This window comes from Syngnathus floridae, chromosome 9, assembly GCF_059516105.1.
Source record: "Syngnathus floridae isolate MCC-2025c chromosome 9, RoL_Sflo_1.0, whole genome shotgun sequence".
Lineage (NCBI taxonomy): Eukaryota > Metazoa > Chordata > Actinopteri > Syngnathiformes > Syngnathidae > Syngnathus > Syngnathus floridae.
In genome coordinates, this window is record NC_142421.1 from 11691194 (window position 1) to 11704288 (window position 13095).

The 13095-nt window shown below is 49.6% G+C and overlaps 1 protein-coding gene across 1 annotated transcript in view; it reads right to left on the reverse strand.

Annotated features, from left to right (window-relative positions):
* Window positions 1-13095, reverse strand: part of lrpprc (leucine-rich pentatricopeptide repeat containing) — a 33489-nt gene that overhangs the window by 4400 nt on the left and 15994 nt on the right. Inside the window, exons 23-34 of the mRNA XM_088384380.1 lie at window positions 12089-12296; window positions 9037-9161; window positions 8088-8194; window positions 5671-5739; window positions 5512-5602; window positions 5163-5305; window positions 3910-4033; window positions 3239-3365; window positions 1538-1626; window positions 1259-1463; window positions 259-386; window positions 56-171 (exon numbers count right to left, since the gene is read on the reverse strand). Coding sequence (XP_088240506.1) covers window positions 56-171; window positions 259-386; window positions 1259-1463; window positions 1538-1626; window positions 3239-3365; window positions 3910-4033; window positions 5163-5305; window positions 5512-5602; window positions 5671-5739; window positions 8088-8194; window positions 9037-9161; window positions 12089-12296 — 1532 coding nt within the window. The remainder of the gene's footprint in view (window positions 1-55; window positions 172-258; window positions 387-1258; window positions 1464-1537; window positions 1627-3238; window positions 3366-3909; window positions 4034-5162; window positions 5306-5511; window positions 5603-5670; window positions 5740-8087; window positions 8195-9036; window positions 9162-12088; window positions 12297-13095) is intronic.

Below are 13095 nucleotides of genomic sequence, written 5' to 3' on the forward strand. Positions count from 1 at the left end.
AAGCCCTGAGGTACTCCGCTGAGATAGCACTTGATATACGTGTGGCAACACTTACAGCAAGCATGAACTTGGCATCTTCCACTTTGCCCAAGTCCAGAAGGGTCAGGAACAGATCTGAAGCCGGTCTATAACAGGCAAAGTGGTTGGCAAGCCGCTCAGCCATGGCGCTCACTGCAACACAATGGGCACCTTTGGTCAAAGTCTTCTTTTTTTTATTTTTTTTTTAATTGCACGCTACTCGGGTGTTGTGTGCCTTACGCTTGTCGATGGCTTTGTCATTGTTTTCCTCCAAAACCTTCCGGAAGACAAAGGCCATGCTGTGGCCTTTGCTGTCCGGACTGGTGTAAAGTTCCTCCAGCATCTCAACGGCTGACTCCAAATCGTCCCTGAGGACAAAACCAAGAATTCACGTCAGAAAGATATTGCCTTTTTTTCCCTTAACTTCTGCAGCTCAGTGAATCGTTGGTGCACAAAACCGTGAAAATCCAAAGCTCTACAGATATCGGCCAACTCAATCTGGCAACCTGGCCTGGCGAGTACACTTAACTGTGCCCACCCCCCCCTCTTCCGCAGTCGCCATGGCAATGAATATTTAACAGCAGCGGCGTGCGCAAGTGTCCAGAGGTGGCTGAGCATATCCACCCTGATTGTTGCGACCGGGACCGTCTGAATAATTCAGCGGGGGCCCCGCTAAATGCGGTTCTCTCTGCTTTCCGGCTTCCCCACCCGGGCTCTTAAGCAGTCAGCTCGACTCAGGCGCAGCGGGGCCGCGCGTGTCAGAGCGGCTCAGGGCAGCGCTCACCGAGGTCAAGGTTCAAGCTGACAGGGCCACGCAAACGATGGCCACCCGGGCGTGAGCCCGTCTCGTTGTTTCTCTCACTTTCTGCCGCGCTGCAGACTTGGTGCTAATGCGGCAAGTGGCGTGATGAAAGTTTGATGCGCGACGCCTTTTCTATTTTGTCCGCTGTTGTTTGAGGGGGCGGTGGAGGATGGCTGTTTTCACTACATTAAAAGGAAGCCATGAATAATCCTATTATGCTCGTGTCTCCATTTGTTCTGGACGTTCTGCTTGCTTGCTAAGTAAGCTTTTTATGCTAAGAGTGTGTCATAACGAGTCTCGTCACGCACTTGCCTGGCGCTAACATGCTAAAATTATTGCTCCTTGTGTGATGGGCCGCATTTGGCGAAATAAGTTGCAGAACTTTTTCAACGTGTAGACTCCCATTTGTGAATCCAAAGTCGCAATGTCGGGGCTTACCGCTTGATGTGAGCCAGGGCCGTGTTGTTGGTGAACAACATGGCAGACACGTTGAGGCTGGTGCCGAGACCCTCCATGAGCGACTGCACCTCGCTAATTGCCGCCACGTCACCTTGGCTGCCGAGGGCCTGCACCAGCCTGGTGACGGCCAGCTGCGAGGGCACGTGGTCCTGGTGCAGCATCCGCTTGAACGTCTCCATGGCGTCTGAGGGGTGAGAAAGCAGACCCCGCATTGTGTTCTGCTTGACCTTGTGTACGCGTTGTGCGTATCGGCGCTACCTTTAGTCTGGCCGCGCTTGCTGTGCGTCACCACGAGCAAGCTGTTGGCAGTATCGCTCAGCTGGAAGTTGGGCACACGAGACTGGGCGCTAAAATAGAGAATGAGGATAGGTTGCAATGTTTGAACATTTCTATGAACTGAAGACAGAGCTGCCATAGATGACTAGATCATTTTGACCTTCAGGTCTTCCCTAGCGGGATACGAGAACAACATTCTCATAAATATTGACAACTGCGCTCCAGATGGAGATTTATCGCTCTTAAGTGGACCAAACCGAGATGCCCGTTGGCTTTCAGCATAACAAGGGACAGGGATTTGTCGCCACTGAAAGCAAATCTTTTTTTTTTTTTTGTTCTAAACCGGAGCGAGCCGGTTAATATCTCTGGCGGTGTCTCTGAACTTTGCAACATTAGGCGGTATCGCATTTAGAAAGAAAAAAAAACAACAGAACTAATCCTGAAGACAAAGTAGAGAGAATGCAAGCTCAATGATGGAGGGCACGTCTGAGCCTCTTACGAAAATAATACAGACACGAAGGGCTCGAGCAACGGCAGCGCCAACGAGACGTTTTGCGCCGAGCAGCGTATGTGGTCCAGGTGTCGTTTTGCAGATGAAGGCTCTGCCAAATCATCGTGCCACCAAAACCTCAATCAGACTCTGACTTATGATGAGAGGCCCGCAAGCAGATTAATCCGTGAGCTCAATTGAGCATCGGGCCGGGCAGTCGTTATCGCCGCGGCGACACCAGGGGCCACGCGGCGGCCGGGATCGCAGCGGGAACGGGGCCGCTGTGCTTGGGCTCTGAATTACTCTTATCAGGTGAGAGAACCTCAAGAGGCTCTCTTGCGCGCACACACACGCACACGCTTTGCCTTGCAGGCATATTTGCACTTCAGCCAATGACTCCATCATCTCCCTCATCAGCACAGCCTCAATCCCTTAATCTGGCTGGAAGACCCCCCCCCCCTCGCTACTCAATTCTGTCCAGATTGCCTCTAAACAAACGGAGAAAAACGAATGCCTATAGCGTCTTCATTAACCTCCTTGCCGATTAAATCTCGACATGCTCGCCTTTTCTTTTTTCCCCCCACTTAGCTCTTTTTATCTCACCATTATCATCTTCCCCAGCCTGACTATGCTCTCAGCTCATTCCGCTCCTCAGCGCGAGCGCGGATCAAATAAGACAAAATACAAGCAATCTTTCCCGCGGTGCCGGGAAGCCCGTCAACGAGAGCGAAGCTGCGTTATCGTGCCGGCGGGTCTTAAAGCGCTGCCATTATTTCTTATAACATGAGAGGAAGAATCATGTAGGCCTATAAAAACAGCATTGCATGATAAGTGCTTCTTTGGTTTCCTCTGAAGGACACATTTAAAAATAAAAAAAAAATAAAAAGGAAAAAAAGCAGCTTGGTAGCACCCATAGGCTATATCGGCAACAGGGCGACACTGCTTTCGATTCTGCATGCGGAAAGAAATCTGCAAGAAACTACAACGGCACTGGATGGATGATTTGGCCTTGCTGGGATTTTGTCATTAAGATTCATCTCCTATTCATAAGCAAACAGTCTCTTGGATGTGCACCAAAATTTAATGGCTTGGCTCAAGTCCCACAACTTGTGCGGAACACAAACAAAACCTCCTTGGCGACTTCAAAGAAAGGAAAGCGCCACATTTGACATCACTGCGGCGAGGCCACTTACACGTCCTTGACGGCCATAGCGTCCTCCAGAGCTCCTCCGGCCAGCAGGGAGCGAATGACGTGGTCGTAGGAGGCGGGGCCCAAAGCCACGCCCTTTTTGTCGGCTTCCATCAACTGTTTATAGGCCTCTGGCGGTGACAGCAAGAGCAGACTTGTGGCGAATTCTCACTACTCAGCCCTCAACATTTATTTGATTATGTAATTTAACTACAGTGTGATATGTCTCAAGATTTTGACTTGGTATAATTTTGTTGAGTGGACATTAAATAAGCAACAATTAATGTTTTTTCATACAAAAATTAGGCAGGAATTGGCAATCTGAATTTTGTACATTTGTATTGAATCTACTCATGAGTTTTGACTTGAACCTTTCTACCGTGTTTGAACTTCTTGACTTTTTTGAAAATGCGTGGGGTTAAATGTTTTGAGACCTTCAATAAGTTAAATTTGTTTTTTTTTTAGAATTGCATGGCTTGTGCTATTGTGGCCTCACGTACCTATTTGAGAAACAGTGACTATTAAGACTTCATCTTTTTTGCCTACCCAGCATTCTCCCATTAACATTCATCAAATCTCAAGAAATTGGACATGAAGCTAAGCCTTCCATTTTCACTCTCATTGAGATCAAAGTAACTTCCGGGCTTCATTAAATCTCGACCTCCAGCGTCTTACCGTTGCCTTTATCCTTCTTGCAGAGGGCCAGAAGTCGCATTTGATACTGGGCGTCACTTTCCACACTTCTGGGGGCCGCTTCTGCTTTGACCTGCTGTGTGTTGGCGGCTTGTTGGAACCAAGTCTGTAAGACACAAACACACACACCATCTCAAACCCAGGCTGATGTTTCCATCACAACACTGCAAACGCTCTCCTGGCTCTAACAAGTTGCTGCACATAGTGTGTGTGTGTGTGTGTGTGTGCGTGTGTGTGTGTGATGTGGGGTGGCCAGGCCAGGCCAGGGCCCCCCGATGCTTGCTCACCCGTGTAGCAGCGAGGGGAGGGGGTTAAGCTGTATTGGCTGGGGGCAAATTAGGGCTAGCACCAGAGGGGAGAGACTGGGGGGTGGGGGGTCAAAGAGACGCGTACATGTTAAAAGTGCGGGGAGCAGGGACGTCAACTCAGAGAGCCCCTTGGGTCACCTAGTTCATCGCCCGGGGCAACAGCGATCACTTCTTGTCTCGTCAAAGCTTGGTGCACAAGGAGGAAGAGGAGAAATATTCAGCAAATGGTAAAGCCTCCCCTGGCTCGGGTTGTTGTCCCAAATCGTCTTAATTTGGTCTTTTAAGACAGATTTCATGCACATACAAGAGCAAGCTAGCGAGCCATATGGTGGCATTTAGCTGCTGGCTTAATTAGAGATTTGCACACACACAAACAAACACACACACACGCACACACATGCGCGCGGGCAACTGTAATTCCTTTCAGCATCTAGCCGCTCTGATTGACCACAGTGCAATCCTGTTTGCTCCGCTTCATGTAATGAACAGAGGCTTAAAAAAGTGGAGCGTGGCGGGGGCACACAGAGCACTTGATAAGAGGGTTTCAACCCCTCTCTGCTCCCCTGCCGTATTTTAAGGGGCTCTCTTGATACATACAAGAGGGGGCGAGGTCAACATGCTCTTTAAGTGATCCAGTTTGCCGGCTGCTAATTATTCAACTTCACGGCTTGACACTGGAGGGATGGCGACGTGCACGGGAATGTGGCGATGGAGATGCTCGGCTTGTTTGTTTCCTTTTGCCTTTGAAATGCGTGTCGGACTTGGCTGCTTAAGTGTGGTATTGGACCTCAGGCGTTTGTAAGTTACTGCAGTGCTCTTGGGAGTGTCAAGATTTCTCTGCTCCATCGCCTCCTTTCCCCACCAGGAGCCTTCCGGCTGTTATTCTTGGCAATAACAGTTAGCCGGATGCGTGGGCTATTTCGTTACCTCGGGCACCTCAAAGGGCACTTCCTGGCCATTGCTCTTGAGGACATCGGCCAGCAGTCGCAGCGTCCTCTCACGGGGAATGATGTTCTCCTCCTGGATCTTGGTCCACACGGCCTCGGCCTTCTGCCAGTCGTTGGTCTCCTCTGGTAGAGAGGCGGCAATGCGACAACTCCATTTGAGGGCAATCAAGGCACTCATGCGATCAACTGACTAATCTGTGCTGATGCCGTCATGCACATAAGAACTTGGAACGAACTAACAATCAGCTTTAATGGGCCCAATCAGCACGGTTGCAATCACACCCAAAAAAAAAAAAAAAAAAAAAAACAACAACAGAAGAGGGACTCACTGCAGAGACGGAGGAGGTAACTGTACATCTCGTCCCGGTCACACTCAAACAACTTGGAGGTCATGTCCACCATCTGCTCCAGGGGCTCCATCTAAGTGCAGGGAGAATGTGCGTTTTGTCTTGTGGAGGCGTGGTGCGGCGCGTTGGCGACGGGCTTACATGATGGTTACCGATGCATTTGTCAGCGTACCACTGCAGACGCCCCGGCCTGGCCCTCAGCCCTGGGGTCTGGGAGGGCGACACAACGGGAGAAAATTGGGAATAATTTCCATCAAGGCATTGTCACAAACTGCAATTTCATTTCTGCTGCCAGCAAATACGATTTCAGTGATCCTACACACTAAATACATTTTTGTTTGTTTGACAGTGACACACATTCGTGTTTTGAGTCCACTTTGTTGTGGAGTGGATCGGCAGGTCAAAATGATCTTGAAATTTTGCAACGGGTTGTCAAATACGGGTTGACATAAATTGATAGCGCAGATTTAGTCTGCTCCGTGGAGTGATGAGGTGATTATGAGCAAAGAACACAGATCAGGATTTCATCTGTTCGTCTCTTGGGGCCTGCACACAATCTGAATAAGACTAGGATGGCAAAATGTCCCTCTCGCTCGGTGGTAATCTGAGCGCAGCGGGGTGGTGTAAAAAAAAAAAAAAAAAAGTGAACCAGAAAGTTGATCTGAAGGAGGGAGGGGATGAACGGCGCTCAATCCCCGCTTGGCCTTTTTGATGGGAGCCCCGTCAAGAAAAGACTGGCAGGCTTCATCCTGAACTGCTGCTCCCTCTGCCAATCTCTTTCAATCCCAGCCTTTTCCTACAAATCCCCCCTTCCCTCCCGCCTCTCTCTCCCTCCCAGGCAGGCAGAGGCATTATGCGCTTACCCAAGCAGCCAAAGGGACAAATTAAAATGTGTCGCACTCACTCTCTCCCTCAGCCGCTCTAATCTTCTTAGAGAGCAAAGCCCAGTGCAAGTGTTCCCATCTTTTCCTCCCTTTCGATTCCTTTTTATTTTGTTTGGCAGTCTCCACATGCAAACACACGCTTCGTTTGGAATCCCTCAGGCCTCGGAGCCCTAATCTGTAATTCACTTTGAAAAGGCAACATGTTTTCTTTTTTATTTATTTTATTTTGTTCCTGTCCTTACTTGTCTTAGTTGCGGATCAAAACAAGCGGAGCAACAATATGTGTCCAGTACATTAGAAGCACCATCTCACTTCCCACTGTAATGTTTTAATTCCTTTAATCACCCTGACCACTTAAACCACGCGCACACACACACACGAGCACGGCTGGACCTGTCTCGCTAACACGTAATGACTCACCGCTCTTTAGCAATGCACCTAACCTTGACCACACACACAACAGGCCGCATGACAATGTCCAACATAAGCAGGAGCATTTAGCACAAAATTGGCCACCTTTCTCTATCATTACATTTAATTAGCTGTGATTAATCAGCTGCCAATTATAGCAAACACAGCCTAAAGAGGGCTGGCCAGCCAGCCGGCCGGCCGGCCGGTACTCACGGGGACGGCCACTTAACACCTTCTCTGAGCTCGCTTCTGCGCGCTTCTATGCGTGCGTCTGACTTTTACTGCTCTAATGACTGGAACACAACTTTCCATTATCACCTCGAGTAGGAGAGATACGATTGTTGACAGCAGAGCGGTGCGGTTGCTTGACCAGAGATTTGGAAACCTCATCGCGAGTAGGTACGTGCCAATGTGTGTTAATTCATTTATAAAGAGCATTGTGGAGGAGGAGCTGGAGCCTGTGGAGTTGAGCTGAGATTCAAACCCGGAAGCGCTTGACTACGGGGAACACAATCCGACCACCCTGTCAATCGACGTGGACCGAGAAGTCGTCACAAATTAGCGTCGAAATCCGAGGTTCTACAATACACGGCTCCCTCTGGTGACTGTTCAAGTGGGCGGAGCCTAGCCACTGTATTATTTACTGTGCTGCATGTGGCAATACCCTCTGAGGGACTGTGATGAACCTTCAGCCTGACATATGGTAAGCGTGTGTGTGCGTGTGAGCTCATCTGACAGTTCAAACCCATGTCTGACACCAACATGCTTGATAGCTTGTGTGTTCATCTGCAATCTTTAGTAGGGCTTTGCCCCCCCCCCCCCCACACACACACAGAGTTGGCATTTAGCCGACACTGTTGTAAACCGGATAAGGGCAGCACAGACACAATAACACGTTGATAGCACTTGGGAGGGTCGTGAAATCCTCAAGAGGCCCAAATCCCTCTTTTAGCGGCCGGGGGACATTCTTCAATCTGTTTGGCCAACCTAATGGCCTTGTTCCCTCCGATGTCTCATGTCCTGATCTGTTTATTCGTCAATCTCCCTGTGCTGATACCCAGCTTGTGAGCACGCAATTCATCCGTGTGTCACTCGCTGCTTATCGGCCCGCCTCGCCTCAATTTTACACTCGTCTACGGGCTTCATCGTATACATTTAGGTCATAATGGGGACAGCAATAATGTAGAGAAAACGATTTTGATGATCCCATTGGGTATTAAAATGGTCTATTTGTTCAACTGATGTATTTTTGGACTCGATTACCTCAATGATCTTGCGAGCTTCGCGGTAGCGGCCCGTCTGCAAGAAGGCGAAGAACAGGGCGTAGAGCATGGTCATCTCTCCGCGCTCTTGGCTCACCACGTCCATGGCTGCAGGCGGGATGAAGAATAAAATATGAAGACGACACTTTGTTTCTGCTATTTGGCACGCGGGCACGAAAGCCTGAATGAAGCCCTCTCGCAAAACGGCTGCTGGGCTTTTCACGCACTATCTCTGGCCTGCAGCTGACGGCGTATTCAGCAGAGATAGAAGGGGAAAAACTCGTGATTCTATATATTCGGACCGCGCAAATAAACTCTGAATGGACTCAGGAGGGGAAAAGCCAGACAAAAAGTCCAAATAGTTCACGGCGTGCAGTGTTTGGCCTGCCCTTTGCGACATGAGCAGCTCCAAAAAAGGCCCACATGGGTCAAGCACATTTGAAGAGCCATTTTATGTTTTTCTTTTTTTTTTTTTAAAGTCTGCTGCTTTTCATCGCATTTATGTTTCCGGTGGGGTCAGTCACCTCTTTTTGAGGTCACGTGAGGGTGGAGGAGTTTTTGGCGGCTGCAAGAGCGCATAAGAGGGCTTTTTGGGTGGTAGTTGGGGAGGGGGTGAAGAGATGCACTCCAGAACCACTTGCACCTCCGGCACATTTCATGCACAGCAAACAGGACGACAAAAGAAAGGGGGAAAAAACGACTTTCATTTACAAAGCCACCTAATGCAATTATGGAAAGCAGGACCGACTCCTTACAAAAGATCAAAAGAGCAAAGAGTGCCGCTGTGATTGTTTCGTCTGGCGCCTGTGTATTTGTCATCCCTCGCGAGAGTTGGCCGTCTCGTTGACTTGATTGATTGGCATCAATTTATAAGGTAGGACGACAGCCTTTGCTCTAGCAGGAACAATGAAGATGCACGAAAAAGGCGAGCAGAAGGCTGCTTTTGAGACCTTTTTGCAGGAGCTCCGTGTCGCCCTTCTCCACCAGGCTGACAATGATGTCGTGGAGGCGCGGCAGGTGGCCGTAGCGCTTCTGACATTCCAGCGCGGCGTCGAGAGCTCCCGACAGGTCATCGCTGTCCAAAACACACAAAGGAAAAGAGAGCAAGTGAGTCACGTGCAATCGGTTGGGAGGGAATACAGAGCGTTAACCCGGCGCCCTCGCGCTCAGGCACAATGAGCCGGCCGCCGACAGCACGACTGCAGGTGATGAGGCCTTTTGGCCCCAATACATCGTTCTCACACAATCGTGTAAAAGGGGGGATGGGGGGGGTAATGTCTCTAGACAGGCTTTCACTGGTGGCAGACAAAAGGGCCGCTCTTTAGCTTGGGCGCTCATATCAAACTTTTTCGCTTCTTTTATCCTTACAAGCACCGTTTCCTCGTACCCTCACCTCTTCAATACTCAAACGTCCATTCTCGTCCTCGCCACCTTTTGTTTGTCTGAATTCAAAACATGACTTCCACCAGAAAACTCAAGAAAATGTAATACTGTTTAGATGTTCCATCTTAAAACTAGTAGTTAAACGGAGCATGATCATATTTCAAAGCAAAAATATGAATCAATCTCAAAATGTGAAGAACTTTCAGAGCTTTTGGATGAAATTTCAGGATCAACCTACATGATGAAAATTTTGGACAGTTTCAAAATCTTCAGTTCCACGCATGCAGCCAGTAGATTTGACAGAGGGCTGAAACGCGGACGGCTTGATAAAGGAATAGAGAGAACCCAAATGCGAAGACAAGTTGGAGGAGGAAACGGGGAACCAACACAAGAGACGGCTTCTTTTCAATTGGTGGTGTTGTGACAGCCCAGCTGTCAATCCCTTGATTGGGTAATTACCATGTCAATCACACAGAGGTCAAAGCAGAAAGGCCGAGGATGCTGAGTGAGGAGGAACCGATCACGGTTTATTTGGGTCTGTGTGTGTGTGGTCTCAGAAGCAACCCCAGCAAAGACCAGACCAGCTCCGGCCTTGAATTCACCTTCTGCGACACCAGAGAGGAAACGACGAGCGTTGCCTAGTAAATTTCTGATGAGGAAGATGGAGGATAGCTATATTTAGCAACGCCACTAAAGAGCCATCCAACAATACGGCATCAACATTTTTGCTATATACTTCTTTTCTTTCTTCTCAAGAGCTCGACCTACTATCATACTTCACTTCTATACGAGACATCTAAAAAGGAGCCATCACTTGGCCTGGCATTGCAATTACGCCTCCCCCCCTCCCCTCCTGAAAAAAAGAGCTAAGGATGTCAAACGGTAGATAATTTCCCCCTGTTACAATTTAAATGTCACTTTGCGTTGCCATTTACTCGCGCGCAGCTCCGTTAATGTCCCCAGCTTTGCACGTCAGCCACTTTCCAGCCAATTAAGCCCTGGAAAAAAAAAAAAAAAAAGCATAGGCAGAGCTTCGCTGGTGGATTAGACAAGGAAGCTAATTGTGCCCCGTCCTTCCTTTGCTGTGTGACGAAGACGGGCAGGCCTGTTATCAAGCCACTGTCCTACTACGGGGGAGGACGGGACGTGTCTGGAGGACACAAATGAGCCGCTGATCATGACACCAGCAGCCTGCACAAGGAGGCCGTTTAGCTATGCTAATAGCAAGCGCCACAGAGCGCGAGGGACGCGACCTTTGAGAAGGCCTGATTCATGACTTCAAACTCTTGCCTGTGCAGGTGGATGAAATTTTATGACTGTGTTTGGAATCTGGAAGAAATAGTTCCAGACAATAAGTTTGTTTTGTTTCTCTAAGCATCTCCGCTCTGTATTTACCACTTGCAAAATTATTATTCACTTCCTTGTGCCGTCATCTCCCCGTCCAATTGGCATTTTTATGGCTAATCGCTTTGAGAAGCAGCGGCAACCGCTCGTGGGTTAGCTCAGACAATACGGAGCGGGCGGACGGGCGAGAAGGCGAACGGTGCGGCGCGTATGATGGGCTGTCAAGGGCTAATCCGCCGCACAAGTGTTCATTAAGTCATTAAGTGGCGACGCGGCGGATGAGAGACGGATGCCGGCTTTGTCCTCGTGTATCGGCGCTCTGCCCCTGCCTCCTCCCAACTACGCTGAGTGACGGAATGAAAACACACGAGCAGAGAAAGCCGAGTCTAAAGTTGGCCACTCGATTGGACAGTGCATCAGCAACCATTTTACACAGAGCATTCGCCAGTAATTTAGCAAAAGTTTCTTACCTTGAATTGGCTTCAGTGAATTTCCAGTTCCACACCGTACTTGTGTCGAATTGGCGCGCAATACGACTTTTGAATGCATCTGCTTGTTTTGCCTTACTGCTGATGACCCAAGAGTAAATTCACCCACTAATCTCGCCCAGGCAGCGATTAACGAGTCAACCGGGCAACGGCTTGTGCCAAAATTCTGACAAAAACAAACAGCGGCGGGGGAGCACCTGCAAAGCGCGCAAAGTACGACTTCCGAGGTAAACGCGCCGTCAAAGTATGAGCACAGCGTGTGTTTGTGAGACCCCGAACGGCGTGGCTGGAGTAAATCTAGCAATTAGTGCTCTGTACATAATTAACATGCTAATGAGTTGATCTACTTAAAAGCTACTCTGATAAACAGAGCACACACACAGAGGAGGTGAATGGCGCACAGGTGTCAAGGAGGCGGGCCAATACCAGTGACCCCCGTGGCCCATGTTTGATAACACGGATCTGCACTTTGCGTTGACAAAGAACCACAAACACGACGCACGCACGCACACATTCACACTTTGGGAAATTGCAGTGGGTGGGCAGGCAGGGAAGGGGAGGGGGCTCCTGGGAGAGGTTGCAGCTGCTGAGTCCAAAACAACAAAGCCACATGCAGAGGGGAACACATCAAACGCACACAAATGAGCAATTTCCACATCCTCTCTCTGTCAGAGTCGCCGAACCGGAACGTCACCTCGGCTATGATCACGGGGAGGGATGAACGACGCGCCCGACAGCTGCCAAATGGATGCGGTGTGCTCACAAACAAAGAGGCGATAAGCCTCACCTGTCCAAGTAGGCGCTAACAAGCGGCGCGCAGAGATTGGCGCTGGGCTTGGCCAATCCCAGCGTGAAGATGGTGTCTTGGAGGCGCTGGACCACGGGGGCGCCGCCTTTGGCCACTGCGGCGTTGAGGGTGTGGAAGAACATGGTGGTGTGGCTGTCGTTCAGCACCACGTCCTTCTCCTTCATCTCCTTCAGGATGTCCACAGCCTCTGCATGGGAGGCGGAAGCAAAGTTGCCAGAAAGATCAACAAAGACCCACATATAACCAACATCGAGGGAAATGGGGAAAAAAAGAAAGTCGGAGCGCAAATGTTTCAATAAAAGGGCCTTTTAGCTAAATCCACGTGGGGACGACAAACCCGTATTAAAAGAGCATTTTGTTCCCAACGGGGGATGCAAATGCAAGGCTGGATAATAGCAATTCTGCTCTAATTGCTACGTGCGCTTTTCTAAGCGAGACTACAATTAGCGGACCCCTACAACGAGGGCCATTTTTTTGCATGGGCCGAGCGGAGAGGGGGGCGGGCTAAATTATAGGTACGCGGCGCCGAGGGCCGGCCGTGGCCTTGACCAGACCTCGCTAAACGGGATGAGGGACCCGTCCATTTTTCATGGAAATGCGGCGCCATTTACCTCGCCGGGCGCCCATCTGGCCGACTCAGGAGGGGGTCGAACGGTGAACGGGGGGGAGTGCGCACATATGCGTGTGTGTGTTAGTGAGCCGAAGTCATTAAGATGCATTTAGCATCTATTTAAACACCCGCTAATGGGTTGATAGCGATACAGCCGCTTTCCAAAACAGATACTAATCTATACGCTGCGACCCGAGTGCATAACGTGAACGTGCGCAGAATATATGGGAAGATTCTAGCCAGCAGTTGCGGCTGACTAAATCCATCACCATGGAATCTAAGATTTATATCAAACAGAACAGATTTCCTCATGCAATTGACCCAAGGCATTCCCTCGGGTGTACCCTTGGATGTCACCTTTCATTTTCTGACCACG